The sequence below is a fragment of the Trachymyrmex cornetzi genome, unplaced genomic scaffold, assembly GCF_001594075.2.
Source record: "Trachymyrmex cornetzi isolate Tcor2-1 unplaced genomic scaffold, Tcor1.1 scaffold607, whole genome shotgun sequence".
In the NCBI taxonomy this organism is placed as follows: Eukaryota; Metazoa; Arthropoda; class Insecta; order Hymenoptera; family Formicidae; genus Trachymyrmex; species Trachymyrmex cornetzi.
The window spans coordinates 902335-925637 of record NW_017299923.1 but is presented as its reverse complement, the minus strand read 5'-3'; the positions used below and the strand labels follow the sequence as shown (position 1 = coordinate 925637).

The 23303-nt window shown below is 35.5% G+C and overlaps 1 protein-coding gene across 2 annotated transcripts in view; it reads left to right on the top strand.

Annotated features, from left to right (window-relative positions):
* Positions 1-23303, top strand: part of L (zinc finger protein Lobe) — a 122264-nt gene that overhangs the window by 85860 nt on the left and 13101 nt on the right. Inside the window, exons 1-3 of one of the 2 annotated variants that reach the window (XM_018516008.1) lie at positions 10799-11073; positions 18744-18982; positions 22472-22614. In XM_018516008.1, the coding sequence (XP_018371510.1) occupies positions 10977-11073; positions 18744-18982; positions 22472-22614 (479 nt within the window). In that variant the 5' untranslated portion in view covers positions 10799-10976. Of the gene's footprint in view, positions 1-10798; positions 11074-18743; positions 18983-22471; positions 22615-23303 lie in introns of those variants that run through there. The other variant, XM_018516007.1, reaches the window with a different exon arrangement.

Sequence of the window (23303 nt, the reverse complement as noted above, 5' to 3'; positions counted from 1 at the left end):
CAGATATACATATCACTCAAAATGACTGATTCATTAATCGTAGTTGAGATGTGTCAGATGTAATCGGTGAAATCGAAATCGCGACACGCCCGTACAATTTAGATAATATCGTAGGAAGTTAAAGGCGATACCGAGCGTTTGTTTTTCAGCAACGCGTCTGCAGATTCGTTGCTGGAAATAAACGGTCCAATGGGCCTTAATGATGAACAGTGGTCGCGTCGAATCCCTCGGGAGCGGTCGGCTTTGATATTGGAGCCCCCCCACAACGTAAAGAGCTCTCACCTGCCCAGATCTCTTCGTGGTCGACAATACCATACATTTTCGTTCCATTCGTTCAGCGAAAAAATGGTTAGGGATCTCTTAGAACTGAGATATTAGAAAAATGCGTACATTCGAACGGGGTGCCAGCGAGACTTGGCAGGAGTAAAGAAATGTCTAGATAAAAAATTAATGAGTTCATATCGTGACCATCGCACAATCGAATCACGAAGAGAATAGTGAAAGGCTCGATTTTTTAGAAAAATAATAGTATGGATTAGTTCTGCCAGAAAAGCATATAGATCGGAACTTTTAATGTATAAATAACTAAAAAATGAACATTCCAACAAAATGTTAAAAAACTTGATTAACATTTTAAATTCTTTAGAATGTTGACTTAAATGAATGAAAATTAGATCAATAATTGAAAGATTGTGTAGTATTACAAATTTAATTGTACATCAAATAGTATACAATTAGAAATAAATTAGACAACGAATTAGTTGAAGACAGATGTTCATTAAACAAGTAAAGCTCATCAAAGAAATTTTTTAATCTTCATTCCAAGGTCTGAATCTCTATGTATAAAGATTCATCATGAGAGGTTCAAAATCAATAGATTATTTACGATAGTTGCGTTGATGGACAATGTGGACGATCCATCAATTCTACTGACAATATAAGACCTTGCTACTGGAATTTTCCAAGTTCGGACTCAAAATCATTTCGTCAGCGTCGTGTAAATTCTTTCATTAGACACGCCACACAGGAAGTTTCCTCACGATAATGTGCCAGTCATTCTAGAAATATCTTTGAAAGGATCCTCTCAAAGGACCACGCGATGACATTATAACTCTTGATGAATTCTCGTGTAGACGGAATAACATTTAAAGATCCGTCCACTGATAAATCTATTATTACTCTCTCTCTCTCTAAATACATTTATTATATGGAAAAAACAATTTCGCTAAATATTATCTAAAAATTTAACCAGATGTAGCTCTTGATACAGTTCTGAAAATAATTTTATTTAACCAAAATACCGGATACTATCTTTGTGACAAGATAAGTAGTGAAAAAGTCGATTGAATATGGTAAGCCCTCTTTCCTATATGCTTCATATATTTATGAAAAGCCTTCAACAGAATTCAATTAAAAGATGTACACTTGCTTTACAACCGAGGGATACCATCCAACCTACTAAAAACTATTGAAAATATCTATTCGGGAAACAGTATACTGGCACGATTGAATGGGAATACAAATTATCCGTAAATAATAGAATTCAGCACATTTAAGCACGACAACAATGTAAAAAATGCAACAATAACAAAAATACAAGAGCATTATTCGACCAATTATAAGTTACTCAGCTGAAACTAAAACTGACACCGTCAAAACAAAATAAATGCTGGAGACAGCGGAGATGAGAATCTTCCGAAGAATCACCGGGAAGATATTATTGGATAAAGAATGAAATGAAAATATAAGAAGAGCATATAAGGTGAAGAATATGGAAAAATGGACGTACAATAGAAATAAGGAATGGAACAATCACATCGAAAGGATGACGCAGGATAGAATCGTAAGAATAGCACGCGACAAATCCCCAGTGAGAAGGAGAAGTATGAGACGACCTAGAAAGCGATGAAGCGACAACCTGGATCTAAGTTAGAGAGAGGTGGAATTGATGGAAGAACAGGCTAAGAGAAAAAAAAAGAAGAAGGAACGTGATGAACAATGCGGCCAAAATTTTAACATATTACGAAAGTGAGAGTGCTTAAGTTATTTCTTATATATATCTACATATTTTCCATTTAGCACTAATTAGTACGTAAATAAACTTTAGATATTGTAGCTTGGTGTGTCAGACCTATTATTACATGTTTAACTATTCATCAATAACAAATTAATATAAATCTTTTTATAACAAATTAATACAATAGAATAAGAACGACTCAATTAATTTCAATACAGAAACTTTGATAATGAGTGGGCTATTGGAGCCTTACGCCAGTTATTAAATTGCGAAAATTAATGTCTCAATTGTGAAGATATTATTTACAAAATATATATCAATTGAAAATGTAATCATACGACGTTTCGACCCTTACGTTCCGTTCTTATTTTAAGACCGTCTTAAGTAACGTCTTAAGATGCTAAAGCGACTTTCTGATTGGTTCATGACATCTTAAGACTGTACTTAGGATGGTCTTAAATATAAGATTCGACTATGAGTACCGGCTATAGTTCCATTTTATCTGGTTGTGAGTATGCCACTTATCTTGTATTATCGGACCACGGCTCGTTCTCAACAAACAATAGTAGGCAGTTCTAAACTTTCCTCGACGTATTACCATGTAATGTCCGGTGCTAATTAACATTCCGGAAGACAAGAGCTTTCCGTCTTCCGGCACTTCTCTATTCCAAAGTCTTAAACCCCGACAACTTAAGAGTTAAGAATGGAGTGTCTCGCCTATTCTCCACTACTAAGACAAACGAGGGTGCATCGTCTAAGAGGGTAGAGGTACTTCCGGTCAGCTCTCTTCCTGCCGCACCTCACGTAACTCACTTCGGCCACGGGTCGGAAGTCATCTCGATGAAACGGCTCCGTTCGGGTTTAAATTTACTGTTCTTTGGTAACCGAGGGTATAGCAAGATAATTAATGAATCATGAAAAAATATATTGTATCTAAGAACAATTTGTATTAATTATAACAAAAAATAGAATGAAAAAAATAAAAATCTCATCACATATTTACATTCATAATAATTATATTCGCGTTTCATTTTTTTTTTACATAATTTTACATCATGAAACTAAAAAAATAAATAGGTGTATCTTGTCCTGGAAAAACAAACTGCCCATTTTCGCGTGATACGCATTTCTAAATAAATAAGATATTTCGATTTTTCAATGAACTCGCTCTCGAGAAAGTCATGAGAACGACGGAAACGATGCGCCACTTCCGTAGATCTCCGAGATGTTCGCGTGAGAAAGTCTCAATCTAATAAATTCATGAAAGAACGTCGTACGGTCGCCCGCGTTCTCACAAGCCTTGAATATCGAGGCGCGATTCCTACGGTTTCCGTGTGATCTGCCGACCGCAAATAGCGAAACGGTAATGCGGAGAGGCGGCAACCTCGAGTCTCCAAGATCAAGCGAGAGACGCGCCTTGTCGTGGAGCTTAGCTTATCACTCGCGGATGGAAAGCGTATCGAAAGCGCATCGAATGAAATAGATTTTGCATAAGTAAGATGATGAAATGATTGGGTGCCTCTCATCAAAAATTTAATTTCAAACCGCAATTTTGTCGCCTAAAACAGAGTCGTACTTTAAAGCTCACTCGATGCAGCTTGGGAGAGAGATGCTGATTTATAAAAAATGTACTTTCAGATACTGTTATGTTGAATTTTATCTGATGTTTCATTAAATTGTAGCACTTTGGTAAAACAAAAATATTGCAAAAAATATCATTTTTTATTTTATGTAATTTAAAAACAAAATATCGTAGAAGAAAATCAAGATTTGAAGTCTTATCTTTTCGCTTTAAAATGCGTAGTCGAAAACCTCTCTGAGATTTTTCTCTCGAGATATTTAACTTTTCGTAAAATGCGAGAAAATTACAAATGCCTTATACTTTGGGCCAAAGCTGTAGTTGTTGGATAATGTAATTGAAATGTTTTTCACAAAAACAAATCTAACAAATTTAAAAAAACAAACAAAATTTTCGTCTTCAAACTATTTATTGTATAAATATGTTAAGTTTTTCTGAATAATGAAAGCTAAAAACAAAGTTTTTGACTTTAATTAATATTTTGATCTATTTGAAAAGGAAAATAAAAGATCTAAACTTTTTAGTTCTTGCAAAAGTTCTATATTTTATATTTTACATTTTTTTTCTATTTATTTCATATTTTACATCTACCTTTTTTCATAATATTAATAATAATAAAAGTGTGAAGAAAAAAATATTATTTAAAGAATAAAAAAATAACATTTTTTATTTTTATTTATAAAATTTTGTAAATTGTTCTTAATAGAAACATTTCCTTTGCAAATTCTTATAGTATTTCCCGTTTTTTCATACGATTCTATTTAGATCAACTATAATTCCAAAAATTACTACAAATTATAGTAGGTAATTATATGTACATATAGCTACAGATATTAACAATTTTTCTATCAATATATACATATATAATACACATCGCATCAATAATTTCATATTTCGATTAATTCTATAAATAGTACGATCGCATGACGAACTTCTTTGTGAATGCTAGCGAGCAAATCAACGATTACGACCGATTCAACACATATATCAAAGCCTTTCACGTGTGAGCATCGCCTACCACGTTCACGGATTACCGTGGCTATGAATGAAATCGCGCGTGGCGCGTCGTCCGTGGTGGGAGCCGATAAGCATGCGTTGCGTAACGTTGCACGTGTGGGTGGTAGTAAGCGTATGGGAACGTAGATAGTAAGGAGAAAACGTGTGTATACCACGAGTAAACGAGAAACGCGCGAACGGAGCCGGACGTAGGCGGAGTCGCTCACAACATCGTCTTCGCTCGCACATGCGCCTTATTAAGGTGCCTCCCACAACGACTCGATCGTTCGAATTACTGAGAATCCACTTCGCGAGCCACGATTACCATGACCCTTATCGCATATCCTTATTAATGTGTCTAACGATCCTACTTTCGTTTTTTTCTTATGCCGAATTACCAATCCCTTAACAAATTGTGCCTCCGTCAATTCCTCTTTCTTTCCTCCTTCGTGTAACGAATGAGGCTCTTAACCTTTGCGGAGAATATGTGTATAGTCACCTAAATGGTTTTTTAGGTAAACGATCACATTTTTAAGGTGTTTTTATACTCCAACTAAAATCGCCATTATTAAAAACATATTGTAGAATTATTGATTGTTTTCCGATTTATTTATAATATTTGAAAATATTATACAGGGTGGCATTAAATTACCGCATCACCCATCTTGAATAGGTAGAGCGGACTAAACTGAGTCGAAAAGTCCTGTACCATTTTGCAATATTCGCAATTAGTTAACGAGATATTAATTACTAAAAATCGCTAAATATTAGTCTTCAATAATTTTTTACTCGAATATTGTCAACTTCACAGAAAAACAGTAAGAGATAAAAATTATTAATTTTCTTCTCATATATATAAAGTTCTGAAAATTTTTTCAGAATTTTTTAGTATTTTCTCATGTTGGTAAAAATAAGAAAATGCATTACTAAAAAGTTTATTAAAAATTCTGAAAAATTCTTAGAGTTTTATGAGAAGAAAACAAATGATTTTTGTCTCTTACAGTTTTTCTGTAAAGTTGATAGTATTTGAGTAAAAAATTATTGGAGACCAATATTTAACAATATTTGATAAATAATATCTCGTTAATCATTGCGAAAATTGCAAAATAGTAGAAGACTTTTCGACTCGGGGTTTAGTCCACTCTACCTGCTCAGGATGGGTGGTGCGATAATTTAATACCACCCTGTAGATATAGATTTAATCACAATTTCTAAAAAGAATAAATAGAAATCCTGACTAAAGTAAAACTTTTCGCAATAGGTTCTTTACAGAATTAATTTAGGGGGGATTATTTCATATATAGAAATATTTCGGCGCCTTATCATATTTATATTATTAGCATCTCAGATCGATTGTGGTTAATGTCTGAACGTTTCGGTGCACAGTCACATCTCAGATAATTAAATTTAAATTGAGAATATATGATGGATTTATAACATCTAACTTTGACCAATTATTGGCGTTCTCTCTCATATTTATAAATAAATAGAAATTTAACAATTATTAAACGGAATAAGAATATTAAGTAGTTTATTATGTCAGTATTTCTAAAAAAAATAAAGATTTTAATTATAATATAACGCTTTTTATTGTTTGTTGTCCATCGAGTTTTTGATGAAATTATATATTTAAAAATTTGCAAAGAATAGTTATGAAAAAAGAAAGAAAATGTATTAACAATATCCATTCAAAATAAGGTTTTACAACATTTCATATTTTTCGCCACTGAGATGTAAGATACTTCTAATGACTATTCCCAGTAACGGGATCCAAGGAGTCTCGTCGATAAGATGTAAAATCGTGAGAGCACAGATATAATTGTAGACAAAGGCATTATCGCAGATCGTAGTTGTTTAAGATAACTCGTGCATGCTCGGACGTGCGTGCCTAACACGACGATCTCTAAGGCCGATCCCCCCCTCTCTCTCGCTTTTTTATTACTTCGATTTACAGTTTAGTCTTGGCAGATCGCATGGTTTTCGACTCGATCAGAATCGAGTAAACTCGTTCGCATGATCCGGTCCACTTCGGCGTTAGATTGATCGAGCGATGGTACCACAAACTATAATATAGAAATCATTAGACCGTCGCGCTAATGACAGATCTACCACAAAAACGTAGCAAAAACAGATTACGCTGGAGTTAGCTAAAATAAATACGGTTTAAATGACTGTAATAAAAAAAATTTTTTTTAATATCAAGAGAGATTAATTACATTATTTATCACAATTTTCGGCATAACTTTGTAGCTGCATAAACGAAAATTCCGTTATTATGAACTTTATCTGAGAGAAACTAGGTGAAAACGGTTTCGTGATATTTTGTTCGGTTGAAAATATCTCACACTGTTAAAATTCATAATGTCTAATTATATTCAATTTTAGCTATTTTTAATCATTTCTATAAGTCGACACTGCTTCTACTCAATATATATTAACTTAAATAAAACAATGGAATTAAACAATTCAACTAAAAAAAAAATGTATTAAATTTGACTTAAATTTAGTTTATTATTTACTTTGTAAATGCATTAATGTGGATATTGTTTACTTGGAAAATGACTACAAAAATGGATTGTTGTACATTTTGATATATATACAAATTAAAAATAACAAAATGTTATTTTAGGGATTGGATTACCATTAATCCTTTGAGATCTAACAGTCATAGTTGGGAGAATTCCATTCTATATTGTCCGATGAAATCATTAAATAGTCTTTCAAGCTATTCTAAAGTTTGGCAGTGTGACACGTATAAAAATAATGCACACGTCACTGCAGGAATTACAAGCAACGTATCGATCGGAGCGCTGGAGATGGCAAAAAATAAAAAGGAAGAAGAAAAGAGAGGAGAGGCGTCGGAGACCACCTAATGCCGCGATCGCAATGAAATAAATAATCACGATGGGTGGGCGCTGGCGCCTTCCTGAGCACGGCTTTCGAGTTAGGACCGCGCACCTTATGGAAGTCCATAGGGTGCCGTGCTCTCCGTCATTGCGTACCCCATAAAGTGGTACAGAGCTCCAGCCGCGTGTGAGAATCCATTCCGCGCGATTTCACAGGACTTTCGGGGGAGCCCCTTACCACCGAAATTCACCTTTTTTACTCCCTCCCCCCGACCGCCTCTTTTCTTTTCTACGCTCCTTCTCTCGTGTTTGAAGTCTCAAGAATCCTGTCGCGTAAATTCGAGCCTCCACGTGACGGGCGAGTGCTGTCAAAATGAAAAATTAGGTTGTGTAAAGTATGTCTTTATTCGGCGTTTACATATATTCCAATAACATTGGAATTATGAATGGGAACGTAATTGTTATATAATACAAGAGAGTTTGATTTACAAAACTTCTATTTCTCAACAGCTAATGATTCTTATGTACTTTTAGCTGTGCTTAAAACAGTTCCATCACCTTCATATTTTGAGAAATCAAGGATATTATTTTTAAAAAGAACTATGAATTTAAATAATTTATAATTTTTTACTTTATTTATGGAGTAAAATACATAAGAATCGTCATAGAATTCTTATACTCTTCAAAAGAAAGCTGAAACTCTAATCAAAACTTAAGAATTGAAATTGAGGGTGCTAACTTTACATATCCCCTTCAGGTATTAAGAAACAAAACTTGTAATTTTTCGATAAATATTACACTGTAAATTTTATTATTTCAATATAAAACTTAAAATTGTATGTAAGTACATAATATAAAAAAAGCTTTGTATCGTCACATTTATTCTCATATTTTATAAAAAAATATTTAAATTTTGTATATTTATGAATTTACATACTATTATATAAGAAATTCAAAGCGAGAGATTCTAAAAATTGAAAGGTAATGTATTTTTTTTGAAAATCATATTCTTTTTTCAGTGTAAAAGAAAGACTAATTATTATTGAGGAACAAAAATATTAATCAAAATTTGTTGTTAATGTTATAATTATTCGATTTTACCAAACCATTCATAATAATGTAATTATATTCCAACAAATTTTATCTATACGTTTAAATAGTTCCAATACTAATTTATATGCTTCATTTTACTTAACGCAGTTCACAGAACTTGGTCGTCAACGCGAGTGATTTTCTCTGCGCAAAGCAGAGGCTTATTTTCTACGGCGCTAACCGAACGGTAACGGCACTTTTTCGTGGTCGAATACCCTGTTGAAAGTTTCCTGACCGGCGCTTTTGTAGCATTAGCCGCGGGTAACGACTCGCCTTGCGTACGAAATCGCCGTGAATTCGACAAGCGGAGAGTTTGATTGTTCGCGCGAATCGCAACACTGGGTGCGAAGAAGTGGAGTCGGAAAAAGCGATTGCACGCGATTTAAAAGCTCCAATGATCGAGACGGTCGTTATCCGCGACGCCATATAAATAAATAAGGAGACTTAATAATAAATATTAGGAGACCTAGTAATAAAAAGGAGAAATAAAGTAACTACTAACGATTAAGTTAATTAAAGTTTACGGCACACGATGCTTGTTTTCCTGCTGGATTGCTTGCGCTTTGGTAAATTACTGGAAATTCTGCATTCTGGATGCAATTATAATAATTTACTATAATATAATCAATCGGGAAGAAAATGGCACTTCTATAAATCGGTTTCATCTTTTTTATTTAAAAAAAATAATAGAAAATAGATATAAAAAAGCTCAAATAAATTAAAAATGAAAAAACAATATAATAGGCTACAAACAACATTTGTTTTTTATTACATTTGTATATTTATTACATAATATTTATTATATAATAAACATTATATATAATAAATACTTATTTATGTTATATCAATTTTAGCATCAAAATCTTATTGATTCGTATGATAGCATATTATTGTTTTTATTTCACTTTTTTCTTTATTTCTTCTTTCTTTATACCAAAAAAAATTTCTGGTTGAAAATGGACGAATCAGAAATTTCTGGTTAAATTTATTAGAATAGTTGAAATAACCGGAATTCTGGTTGATACTATATTTCTGGTAAAATCTATTAGAATTCTTATTTTTACCAGAATAATTATATTAATCAGAATTCTAATTATCTCAACTAGAATTCTAATAGACATAACCAGAAAATTCTGATTCGTCCGTTTTCTACCAGAATTACTGTTTAATCCAACCGGACCATTTTTCTCAGTGTAGTAAAAAAAAACTAATATCTATTTTGTCATAATTATTTCGTTCCTCAGCAGAGATATAAAATGGTGAAAAGAGAAGGTTCCTAACCTCGAAGTGATTCTCATGCCGAGCCGAGCACGCTCGCGCGCTAAGCGCGTCCTCATCGGGGTTGCGTGCGTGCGTGCGAGGTGGAGGATTAGGTGGAGGAGCCGGTTACGAGAAAGGTTAAATAGGTGTCGGGTGGCGGTAGTTCTCGAAAGGTGGGTGTACTCGTTAGTGTGTGAGCCCGCCTACCGTCCAATACCGTGGCTGGTTTCCCAGAGGACTCCGTGGTTTCTCTCATGCGGCTTTTCGTGCAGGTCCCCTCTCTTCCTGCCGTCGTTTTCTGCCGGCACCACTTCACTGGAGAACTTCGGCCGTGTACGTGTGTGTGTACGTATGTGCTCGCGTTACGTGTGCGTGCATCGCTTTGCATCGCTTTGCATCGCGCGCGATAATAGTCACGGGTGAGACCCCCTTGACGCGCGCTTCGCCTCGAGATCGTCCGAGATACCGGCTCGACTACTGACGAAGCTCGCAGTTCTCAGAGCATCGCGATCGACGAAGGATCGATCGGTGACTCGCGCGATCCTGACCAACCCGATGGGATTCAGCGAAGAGGTTCGACGCAGATACGACTGTTATCACGGTACATCGAATCACTCTCGATGAAAATCACGAAATCACGGAATCAAGAGGAAATAATTGAAAAACACTTGGCAAACGAGTTGGATATAAAATTATGCCGATCAAGAATTTTGAGAAACGAAGTTACCTGTGTCTTGAGATTTTGATGTGCAGTGTGTGATGAGAATTAAATTGTCTTAAAGGAACAAGAATGCGCGCGCGCACGCGCGAGTGCCTTAAATTGGAATTATCGAAAGCTGTTTGCTAATTGACATCCAAAGCCAATTAGTTTTATAACGACATTTTAATTGATACGCTTTAATGATATTTGGATTGATATTTTCGTTATTACCTTACTACACTAACGTGTTAGCAGATTTATCGATTTACGTGACCTGAACGCTGATGCTCTAGATCATTGAAGTACCTTTGCACCGATTTCAACTTACTACGAATAACAACATCAACGTCTAAATACTAATATTCACGATTCCGTACTGATTAATTCGATGACAATAATTCAGTTTGATATTTTGGACACGTGATGTGGACTTCTTGTTAAACCGAAAATCGATCAAGGTGAATACAAAAAAATAACAAGGACAAAATGCTTTTCAAAGGCAACAGTTCACGGCTGGAATTGTTGATTGGAAAAATCCACGCACATAAGGAACCCTCACAGGACGAGCAACACAAATCTAAAGGTCTGTAGATGTAACTCTTTCTCTCTCTTTCTCTCTCTTTCCGTATCTTTCTTTTCCTCTTTGCCTTTCTTCTACATCTCCGTCTGATTTCCCTCTATGTATAAGTTCTACTACTTTTCCACGAAGTTTAGCATTATCGTCATGTTCTTTCATATTATTCCGCAACTTTTTATTCGCCGCTGTAGAACTTTGACGAATTCACGTGTGGAATTTTCTACTCGTTGAATTTGAAAAAATTTGACTAATTTTGAATGACTAAAAATATAAAAAAATATTATTGAAAAGCTAACTGATACGAAAGTATTCTCACTGAAGTTCAAATTTGGAATTCAGTTTATATTGATACGGGAGACAATTCAAAGAAGGCAACCTCGCTGCCTGACTGTATTTAGATTTCTTGTACTTATTTGTTCCGCATAGTAGAAGGAATTTATTCATCCGCTGGATATTTACTTAGTTTGGCGCTAAGTAACTGATATATCCTTCTTTTACTTCAAAAGTAACAAATTAATTAATTAATAAGAAATTATTTAAATTAATTAACTTAATTTCCCAGGAAAAAGAAAAATTATTTTTAACTTGACAAAACATTATTGACTAATCAAATATACATTTTTTTAAAATTATCGAATTTTATTAAATATTTATTTGAATAATACTAACGAAATATTTATACTATATGTAATATATATTTATTTAACTTAAATATAATTTTTCACTCTAGTTCTGTTAGAATTGCATTTCAAGACCGAAAATAAATTCGCGCACTTTTAAGGATTGGATATCAGTACATAAATTCACACAGAATTATTTCAGCACAAAAGATCCAATTTATTTCTGAGATTCGTGATATGATTTTTTTATTTTGAATAAATGTTTATATTTACTGTAAGTATTTCGTTAGTACTATTTAAACAAATATTTAATTAAATGAAGTAAATTTTCTTTTCAGTATAATATTGGCAAAAAGAACATATTCTTAACATGATTAAATTTCTTCATTCATTAACATGGTCATTTTCTTGATTTTTGTTTGCAACCCTTAAAGATGTATTACACGCATATTTTAACAAAATGAAAGGGTTGTTAAAAAATTACAAACTTTTCTATATTGTATTTGAAAGCATTATAAATACTTTGGTGACGATTGAGGACCTGGATTAAAAATTATTTCAATAAGGATTAATAGATGTTTTTAAAAAATAATTAATATGAAATGAGAACATTTTCATTTAAATTATAATCCCCCCCCCCCCCCCTCTCTCCATCTATAATATATTCTTAAAAAACCATTTGAATCTTTTTGATTTTAACGATTTTCTATGAAGCTGAGTTAATTAACTCATTCATGGTAATAGCTTTTTGAAGTAAGGGAACGATATAGCGATCGTCATGACAAAAAGAGCGAGGGTTAGTGCATTTATAATCGCGTCCCATTTCATCATCTTTAGAATCAATACTTTTCATAGTGATCTCTCTTTAGTCCCTCGTTTCTTGTTTCTGGTCTCTCGCCTCGATCAGAAATGCTGACTAATCGCACTCCGTTAAAGCAGACACGTGGCGACATTACACGTGCAGAATCCGACCGTTTAAAACGCGACATGATACATATGAAATTCATGATATTATCTAGTCTACTTAAACTTAATTTCAATTGTAATTTAAATGTAACTTATTTAAATTCAGATATGATTAATTTAATCATATGTTAAGCTTGAGTCATACCAGCTAGCAGATTCACTTGCTCAAAGTGATCTAAAAATTACTTTCCTACTTCTTATTTTCCTTCCCGGTATTCATCTTTGTGAATTTTCGAACTCTCGTTGAAGTCCTCAAATCGTCTGTTGCGTGTAAATTAAGCCCGGCGAGCCAGCATGAATTATTATTACTTCCGTGAATCTCCCCGTGACAAATGTTCATCCTTATGCGATAAATAATCGATCTATAGTCACACGCACGCATATGTATAGCTTTTAAGCATGCTACGATTGATGACGATCTCCAAGAACAAGTTGATACAAAATAGCTTTCTGACGAGCGCACTGTTAAAATTTGTCGCTGGTAACAGCAGCGATAATTTTACTCCATAATTGCGAGCGGACAGCGTGAATAGTTACAGAAGACATTGCTTGGTGTCAAACACCAATGTCAATGCTTTGAAACGATTGTACGAAATCTGAGCATATTGCTAAATCAGTACAGTATAATTACCTTGTATTAATTTGTCGAAATTGTCAAAGTGATTAGAAAAATATTTCCAACGATTCTAGAATCAAAATAATTTCAAGGAGATATTTCCAATTACCTTAAATGTAAGATGTCCCAAAATTCGTAATCCAAATATTATAGCAAGGTTTTCGAAAAATTTAGTAAAAAAGTTACTTGTAAATTTTTATTTTAAGCAATAGTTTCTTAGATATAAGGGTTTAAATATGGCCAATTATAAACTATACGTTTAGGTAGTCACCTGTGAATATTAGCGCGCTGGAGTGTGCGCTCACTAATACTACTGCATGCGCGACTTATGGACAAGTGGCTATCTAAACGTCGTCTGTAATTGACCATATTGACCATAATTACAAACCTTTATTATCTTAAAAATTACCGTTTAAGATAAAAATATTTATAAATAACTTTTTTACTTAATTTTTTAAAAACTTTCTTACTATATAGTATTTTGAGCAAGGCTCGGTAAAATAACTGACTCATTTAAAATAAAAATACAAAATAAAATTTTAAATAAAAAATATAAAATCGATTTAAAAAATTTATTTAAAATATTAAATAAGAAATAGGTTAGAAAAAGTTATTTAAAGTAATAAAATAACTGTTTTATTTTAAATAAAAAAATAAGACACTTATTTAGTTTTTTTGTTACTTTGTACAACTTCTTCTGACTTATTTCTTATTTAATATATATTCACATATTCTAAAACCCATTTTGTATTTTATATTTCCAAATGGAAAAACTACAGCAATTTTACATTTTCTATGTCAAATAGATTCGAGCAGCCATTTTGTCCATCTCTGTTAATAGCTCCACTTTTATAGTTATTAACGCTATATAAATGTATAAATATAATTTTTAATCATAATTATTTTACTATGCGCGCGCCATTACAATCACAAATATTAAATACTTCTCTCTCAATATGGAAAAAGCAAAGAGGGTACTTCCCCTATTCCCTACTGATGGTTTTCGCGGTGTCGCAGGCCCGTGCTACGCCACTGGCGCGAAAATCCGCGCGAAGCGATCCGGCATAAGTCACAATTAACGAAGGCGTTAAGTCGGGGCCCCTATTAATAAGCGTCGTCGAAGCGCTCCTAAAAATAGTTCTAGGAGGCACAAAGCGACAACAGCATCGTCGACGGGACGCGACGCGATGCGACACAGGTTGCCAACGCGTGCATCGGCAGCCTGCGTCGCTAAATGTGCCTATTTTCGCCGTGATGACACATCGTCGCCGATCGGACACAATCGCGAATTAAATAAGAGTTTCTTTCGAATTGAAAGGTCTCTCCTTCGAGTCACCCCTAACAGAAACTCTCATATGGCACAGACGATGTGTATAGTGTTCGTATGTTAACTGGACGCGTTCTCGCGTGTCATATATTTAGGAATTTCTGAAAATCACTCAATCAGAGGATTAATTAAATATAACGGTAATATAATAGACGGGAAATATATTTTCTATATATAAGAATTGATTTGCTAAAATACTTTTCTAGCTTTTGTTACACTAATCAGTCATGTTCTTTCACACCTAGACAGCCTTTCGCCAAAGTGACTTTCTCAGCATTCACTCGGAGAACCATCGGAACGTGTGAGTCAGTTGTAGTGCCAATTGAGTAAACGCTCGATGCTCACGTTATGCAACGTGAAGAAATAAGTTTCTTATCCCTTCAAATATGAACCATAAATATCTGCACATATCTACAAGATATATTATAAATTACTTTATCTTTAAAAATTATTAATTTTCAAACAATAGAATCAAAGGTTATGATCCAAGTTAGGTTTTGGTGCTAGTTGAGGAATAAACATTGACTGCGTTTAGCAGAGAAAAACTAATCAGTTAGCGCTTAGTGATTCTTTAATATAATTGGTTCTTACCTTTTTCGCTGAATCTAAGTGTAGGAATTAATCATATTAAAGAATCATTAAGCGCTAACTAATTAGTTTCCTCTGTTGAACGCAGCCATTAAGTTACAAAAAGAAACATTGAAATAATGGAAATGTTACAGAGAACGCCGTAAAATATGACAAACGTTTCTACTCTCATTAGATTATTTTTAATATCGCGTGCGCGAATACAATGTATATAACAGAGATAAAAAACTTAAAAACGAATATTATAAATGTATAGAAATTAATGACAATTTAATAATTTTGTTTGATGTTTTTCCTCTTCCGGAAATAAAAATTCTTATTTTAATATCTTTTTCGTTTTTATCTTCTTATTTAAAAAAAAAACCTTAAAAATGCGATTTCTGATACGTATTCAAACTTCGTCTTCTGAGCGACACGATCATCGCGATAATTCGCGCGGAAACGCGGAGCCTGGGCGACGTCCTTCTGGGAGAGGAAGAGATCGAGCCTCGTGAGGATGACGTGTGGGTGGAGGATACGAGCCATTTACGCAGCATCCATGACGGCGTACCACGATCGTCGTATCTCTCGTAATCTTCTGGGTGGCGGTCTCTCTCGCGCGCGTAGACTGGGATTCCGCAAAATCTCTTAAATCGACTCGTGGGTGTCGATCCATCGCCGGAGTCGAGGACAAATGAGGAAACGGCCAACTAGCCAAGTCATTTCCACCATTTACGCGGCGCGCCTCGCTTCGCCTCTATCACGAAGTGCTCTCGGTGATCTCTCTCGTCTTTATTCCCGGCAATTATAAATTATTTGTGATTAGCCGGCGTGACTACGCCGGAAGTAGCGACGCGACACGCTCCCTCAGCGACGTGGAGGAGGTTAAGCCTGATTTTCTGTGACAGAGACGCGGGGGCTCCCTACTTGACCCATTTGCTCCGGAGTTGTTTGACGTTTCGCGCCAAAGTCACTACTTCCGAATCATATATTTCACGTATTTGAAAGGTGTTGTGGTTGCAATACATTCCGTCGAAGCATCAATGAATTATCGTACACTTTTCCGCAATATGAATATTTCAGTTTTTTCACGTACAAAATGATACACAGAAAGAATGCTTTTGCAGAAATATTAAAAAATTTAGGTAAATATAGATCCGAAAATAATTTTGTTGGACTACCAAATAATTACGCAAAAACTCATGAGGAGTAATACTTCAAAACTTTTAACATTTTAGCAACTGGCTCGAGTATTTTACATAATTACTTAATGGGTTAATAAAATTATTGTCACAGATCTATATCTAGCTAAATTGTTATATATTTTAAAAAGCCGTCATTTCCGTGTACATGTAGTTAAAAATATTACAATAAGCTATCTAATTATAAATATATATATTATTTAAACAAATATGTAACAATGGCTTGTTTTGTAAGAATTACTTACTGGAAAAGTCTCGAACGAGACGTCAGGTAACCCTGAGTTAACAAAGAAGGCGACAATCGCACGAGATATCCTGCCTGTTGAATGTAGCCTGGCACAATCAAGGGTCGCGCAAGACCGCGATCTTTTTCGAGCCAGTCAAGGCTCGGGGGTTAATGGTACGAGTTTTACTGTCTGCACTCGTTACAAGAACGATATAAAAGGACACATAACAGGCGAGGTGAGATCCGTAACATTGTTACGCATACACAGGACGAGTTCCTAAATCGTAAGTCGTCTCGAACGTAAAGCTCCTTCTACAATTGCATAAAGCATAGTTGTAAGTGGTTGCAGTTGTAAAAATTGACCAATCACAGCTGAATATTCTCTTCATATTCAACTATGATTGGTCAGTTTAACTGCAACCTTACAACTACGCTTACGCAATTGTAGAATGGGCTTATAAAAGCATTCTCTTCTTATGACACTCATGAAGAGATCTTGAAAAATCTTCTAAAACGAAGATAGATAAAAAATTCGTTTATGATATCGAGACATTATTGAAATTAACGAGAGAATAAAGGGCACATAAGAGTCAAATATAATAAAGTATATTAAAATATGAAAAATCAAAAGAAAATATGAACAATATAATATTCTATAATTGATTAAAATATGACATGTTTCGGTCTCACGGTTGAGCCTCCTTCAGATATACATAAAAGGGATGTTACATTAGATGAAAGCAGTCGAAAAGATAGAAAAAAAATATACATAAAGTACGAGGGTCATCTGAAAAGTTTTGAGCCTCATCATGAAGATGGCGTTACTCGTCAAAGCCATTCTAGTATCACAATCGTGATACTTACGAAAGATATCTGTGACAATTGTGGCCACTTTGGACGTTCAGTTCTTGTTTGACAATCATTTGTGTCGTCATTTTGTAAAAATGGAAAAAATTGAATATCGTGCTATAATTAAATTCTTGCATTTGAAAGGCAATACGTCTACGCAAATTAAAACCGAGTTGGACGCTGTTTACGGGGACTCTGCCCCATCATTTGCCACCGTGAAAAGATGGGCAGCTGAATTTAAACGTGGTTCGGGACGGCCAACAACTGCGACCACCACCGATAACATCGAAGAAATTCATCAAATGATAATGGACAACCGTCGAATTAAGATTAGGGAGATAGCAGAGGCTGTTGGCATATCAAAAGAACGTGTTCGTCATATATTGACTGAAAAATTAGGCATGCGTAAGTTAACCGCGCGTTGGGTGCCGCGCTTGCTCACTCTGGATCAAAAACGCACTCGAATGAACATTTCTAAGGCCCTGTTGGAGCGATTTAAGCGAAACGAGTCGGATTTTTTGCGTCGATTAATAACGGTTGATGAAACTTGGGTCCACCACTTCACTCCTAAAACGAAAGAACAATCAAAACAGTGGGGTGCGAAGGGTGAACCTGCTCCGAAGAAAGCGAAGATGGTTTTATCGGCGGGAAAGGTGATGGCGACCGTTTTTTGGGACAGTCGTGGAATTGTGTTGATCGACTATCTTGAAAAAGGTAAAACAATAACAGGGACGTACTACGCATCATTGCTTGATAAGCTGAAGGCAGAAATTGAGAAAAAACAACCGCATTTGAAAAAGAAGAAAGTGCTGTTCCATCGAGATAACGCACCGTCTCACTTTTCGGCGGTCGCTATAGCCAAAATTCACGAATTACGGTTCGAATTAATTGACCATCCACCTTATTCACCAGATTTGGCCCCCAGCGACTTTTTTCTGTTTCCTAGGCTCGAAGTTTGGTTCGGAGGACAGAAATTTTCATCGAACGAGGAGGTCATCGCATCCGTAGACGCCTATTTTGCAAAGCAAGACGCTCAGTTTTTCATTATTTGAATGGATTAAAGGGGTGGGAGCATCGCTGGAAAAAATGTATCGACTTAAAAGGACACTATGTGGAAAAATAAAATTGAATTTGACCGAAAAATTACTTGTTTCTATGTTAGGCTCAAAACTTTTCAGACAACTCTCGTATACTTTATTTGACTCTTATGTACCCTTTAGTCTCTCGTTATTGTTTTTAAATTAAGAGTCCTTCGTTCTTGTTATAACTTATTATTGAGATTCTTCTTCTATATTGATTTCAGAGGCCTTAGGAACTGGAAGTTCCTCGTGGCACAGCGAGGATGGCGGGCCCAACTCGCGTCGCGGCGGCGAGACACCGTCCTCCTGCGCGACGCCGACATCGGCCAGCTTTCCGTCGGAACCCGAGGTTGATGTCGACGTCAGCGTCAATCCCGACGGCAATAACCCCGCTGCTCCGTACCCCTGCCAGTTCTGCGATAGAACGTTCCCGCGGCTCAGCTACCTGAAAAAACATGAACAGGTAAGGGTGATGTTCCTCGATAATTGGATATTCCCGGGCTATTAATAGCTCGTTATTGTTGGAGACAAAGAATGTAAATGTACGTCTAATTCAAATATAGTTATATGCAACGTAAAATGTTTAGAGACAAAAATGTTGAGTCTGTATAGAAGGATCAAGCGTTTTATTTTGTTTTATTTGAAATGATAATATTATATTTCTTATAAGACATGACAATATTTTAGACTATGAATATCAAGGAGGTAGTCATAAAATAAAAAAAAGGTTGAAATATTTTTTAGGAAATTTTATAAATTTAAAACACGTAAAAAAATTTTTCTACAAGAATTTTCTTGCCAAGGTATGTTACTAATTGTTGCTGCATTCCCATAAATACATTTCTGACGTTATTAAAAAATGCTGTGATTTTAAGTATCTCGCGTTCATTTGAAACTGCCTAAGACACAAGGTCGTACGGAAAAAGAAATTAAACCGAAAGGGTTGATGACATTCATGACATTCGTATATTAATATGCGCATCGTGCATAAACCTCTTCTCTCTTCTCGCGCCATGTGAGAAAAAATTCGAGGTGTGATTCCGCGAGGTCGACGAGTCCTGTACACGAGCAAGTTAACGCGTACGTTTCCACGCCGCGAATGTCCTGTGACATGCGAGCGCGAGTGCCATGTCCTGCGGTGAAGAGACGCGTGGCGAGTCCTTTCCTTTGAATTTTTCTGTTTTGCATGGCGGTGGCATTAGCTCGTTCTTCCGCGTCCGAGGCCGGCCGACGCGGGTCATCATCGGGTCAGAATCTGTAGCGTTGTGTCCATAACAGGTTGTACCGGTTATCAGGTTATTCGTCCAGGTGGCGGCCGTCCCTTCAACCTCCTCTTACTTCTTCTTTCGCAACGCGAAAGCCCATTGCTGTGCGTGCGTGCGTGCGTGTGCGTGTGTGTGTGTGTGTGTGTATGCGCGCTGTATAACGCGCAGATATGACTCCGATAATCAAGATGAGTACCCGAGTCTAGGCAGGCAGATAGCTGTCTATTTATGCTACGCACAATGCTAGGTATGCTCTACTGACAATCGCAGCGAATAATCTCAATCCTTGTGGACTTATTGCGAAATTAACGTTGACAGATTCACAAACGGCTGAATTTTGAAGATTCTCAATATATCATGAATTCCAAGATTAATCCTAGAACCTTACCGATATTGGGTAATACTATTGGTACGTTTTTACGTACGAGGAAGTGAGTCACCCTTAACATAAAATTTTCATACATCTCACACCTTTACATGACAACATATTTATAACATAGACTTTTTTATAAATACAAATAATGCATAGGAATAGGAAATAAAGACCCACTACGGTCGAAGCTGGATTTTTAATGCTTAAATGATTCAATGTGAATTTATACACAGTAAAAAACATTTTGCATTTATATTAGAAACGGTCCACTCAAATCTTTGTTAAAATTTTGTTGAATTTTTAATTTGACATATAATTGTGTTATTTGAATATTTTGTGTTAAATTAAAATTTAACATTTCTGCGGTCTGCAACCTATTAACAATCTGAAATACGTTTCACTTGCGACCTGCGACCTACGTTCTACATCTTATGTAGATCGAGCTTTGATAGATGAAGCCAATTGATGCTTTATAGAGAAACAGAAATTGCTCGCAAACAGTTGAACGACTGATTAATTTTATATTTCGAATCTATATTGATGATAGCTCAAAGCGGAGCTGAAACGTCCATAATCATAAAACACTTACGAGATGTTATTATAAATATTTTGTTGTAAATTATTTAAGCACCTCTACACGGTGCAACTCATAATTTAATTCCTTATCTCTAGTTTCTAAAACTTATTTATTGTTAGTCACGCCTCATCGACAATTCATCAACGATACATTTTGACATCCTAATTATAATTATATAGTTCAAATTCCTCATCAAGTTTTTGATATCTGGTTATCATCCGATTATCGAACAGAGCCGAGCACGCAAACCTTCTCGTCGCCATCGGTGAGTCGTCCGGTGGTCGGTGGTCTTTTGCGATCGGCTAAAAGACCGAGGCGGTGATCGCTTCGCCCACTGCTGCACTGCATCGTCCAGATTGTCTCTTCAAAGAAGCCGACGGCTCGAAAGTAGACCGGCACGGTCTTGTCGTACGTGCCAAGCTTACTTACCTTGTCACAACTATTTCGTAGCCAGAGAAGCGGCACGAGAAGCGCTTTAGCTCTGTGAGCGGGAGCTCACAGCACAAAGAAGGTGACCGTATGGAATCATATCGGTCATCGTGATCTGGATGGGTGACGCGTCCCCACAGCCAACGGAGAGTCGACTCTACTTCTTCTTTTTCTTGCTCTGTGAAATTTGTCTCCTCTTGTTCTACCGACTCTTTTTTCTTCTCTCATGTATTTAATAAAGTTTCATGCGGAGTTTCATTGAAACGTTAAAGGGATGCTGGAGTGATGGTCGAACTAGATCGATGTTGTACAGATTTTTTAAATTTCAAATAATACAATATTATTTTGTTCGAGATATAGAACTTTTATATTAAAAATAAACGTCTATGTCAAGTGACAGCTTTACGAGTTGGAAAATGTAAGTTTTTAACTTTTCGATTTTATAAAATCAATTCTGCTCCACTTTCTAATTTTGCATTTACTTCTATCCTGTGTAAAAGGATTTTGGATTCCATTCAATCAAATCGGAGACTTTTATGCAGCTATCAATAATTTTGTTTCTCTAGCATCCTCTCTTAAACATGAACCAGCCAGTTTCTAAATAGGTAGATCAAATATTTAAGGTTATTTCTTCCCAAATTTGGTTGAAATTTCTTGTTTTGTAATTCGTAAATTTAATCTGTGGCTAGTTCTATAGGCATGAATTAAAAGTAACAGTATCGGAGTGTATTACTAACTATTATTATACGGACAGGACGATATTATATATTTTGCAGCATCCAAAAATAGTATAAGTGTAAAAATATATTGGCTTTCAGAAATTTACTTGTAAGTAAACATTTTTCTAAAAGCGAATATAAACGGATAACGTTTCATGTTTACACGTATCTTCGAAAAAAGGAATAAAATCAGAGCCTCACTCTTTAGTATAATATATAATTTTTATACATCTCGTAACTTCTTCTGTATAGTCGAAAAACAGCCAAAATTTAATGTCCTTTTTAAGTATTTTAGGTATTTTAGTAAAATCATTCTATGTTTAACGAGGAAAATATCTAATAAAGATTGTAATTTCTAACTGAGTGATATACACAATTTTTATTGAATTCTATGATTTTTCGGTTAAATTAAGCTTCAAAATAAAATGATCTTTTGGAAAATTTACAATTTTATAATTGTCGATACAATCTCTATATTTTTTATAACTACAATTAATATTATATTCGTTTTAATTTATGTACTTTTTAATTTCTATAATAAACAAAATCCAAAAAATGCCGTAGTGCTATATAATTGTATTGATTGTAGAGTCACGGCGATCAGATGCCATATCGATGCAGTTGGTGCAACAGACTATTCAAACACAAGCGCAGCCGCGATCGTCACGTGAAGTTACACACCGGAGACAGGCGATATCGCTGCTCAAAATGTGAAGCCGCCTTCTCCAGAAGGTAAGCGCAAATCTCTAAATTACTTTACTATCAACCACCAAAATTATCAAGCGATGACTCATAGAAATCGTAAACCGCGTAACTCAAATTTTAAACCTTCTCCCTAAAATGTTTAGAATGAAGGCTCACTTTGAAAAGCGCAGGAATCTCACTTTTAAAGATTGAAAATTGAGCCACTCTTTTTTAAGATTGGCTCAATTTCAACTCTTTAGAATGAGATTCCACTCGAAAGAATTTACAGATTTCGATCCCCGATCGGAAGAATTAAAGAACTTTAATCCTTCCGAATCTTTCTGGCACGTCAATCGACAAATGATCTGATTTACGGATTATGTCATAAAACACACGCATACACACGTATATACAATCAGTATAAAGATCATCAAGGTGTAAAAGAAATAATCGCGCTGGCGCAGCTATAAACGCAACAGATGGCTGAACGAGACACTGCCTCGACGGGGTGCTGCCGGTTGTCGGTGCGCAACGCGCGGGGCCCAACGGGGTCCATCCCATCGGCCGATTCCAGGGGACCCCGATCCAACGGATGACAAATGAGTAATGATCACACGACGATCGCGGTCCCGGGTGGCATTAGTCAAGCTTACTCTCTTACGTGGCCGTTTTCTTTCTTCCTTCCCTCTTCGTACCCTTCTTGTCGCCTAGATGTTTATTCTCCTCTTTCTCACGCA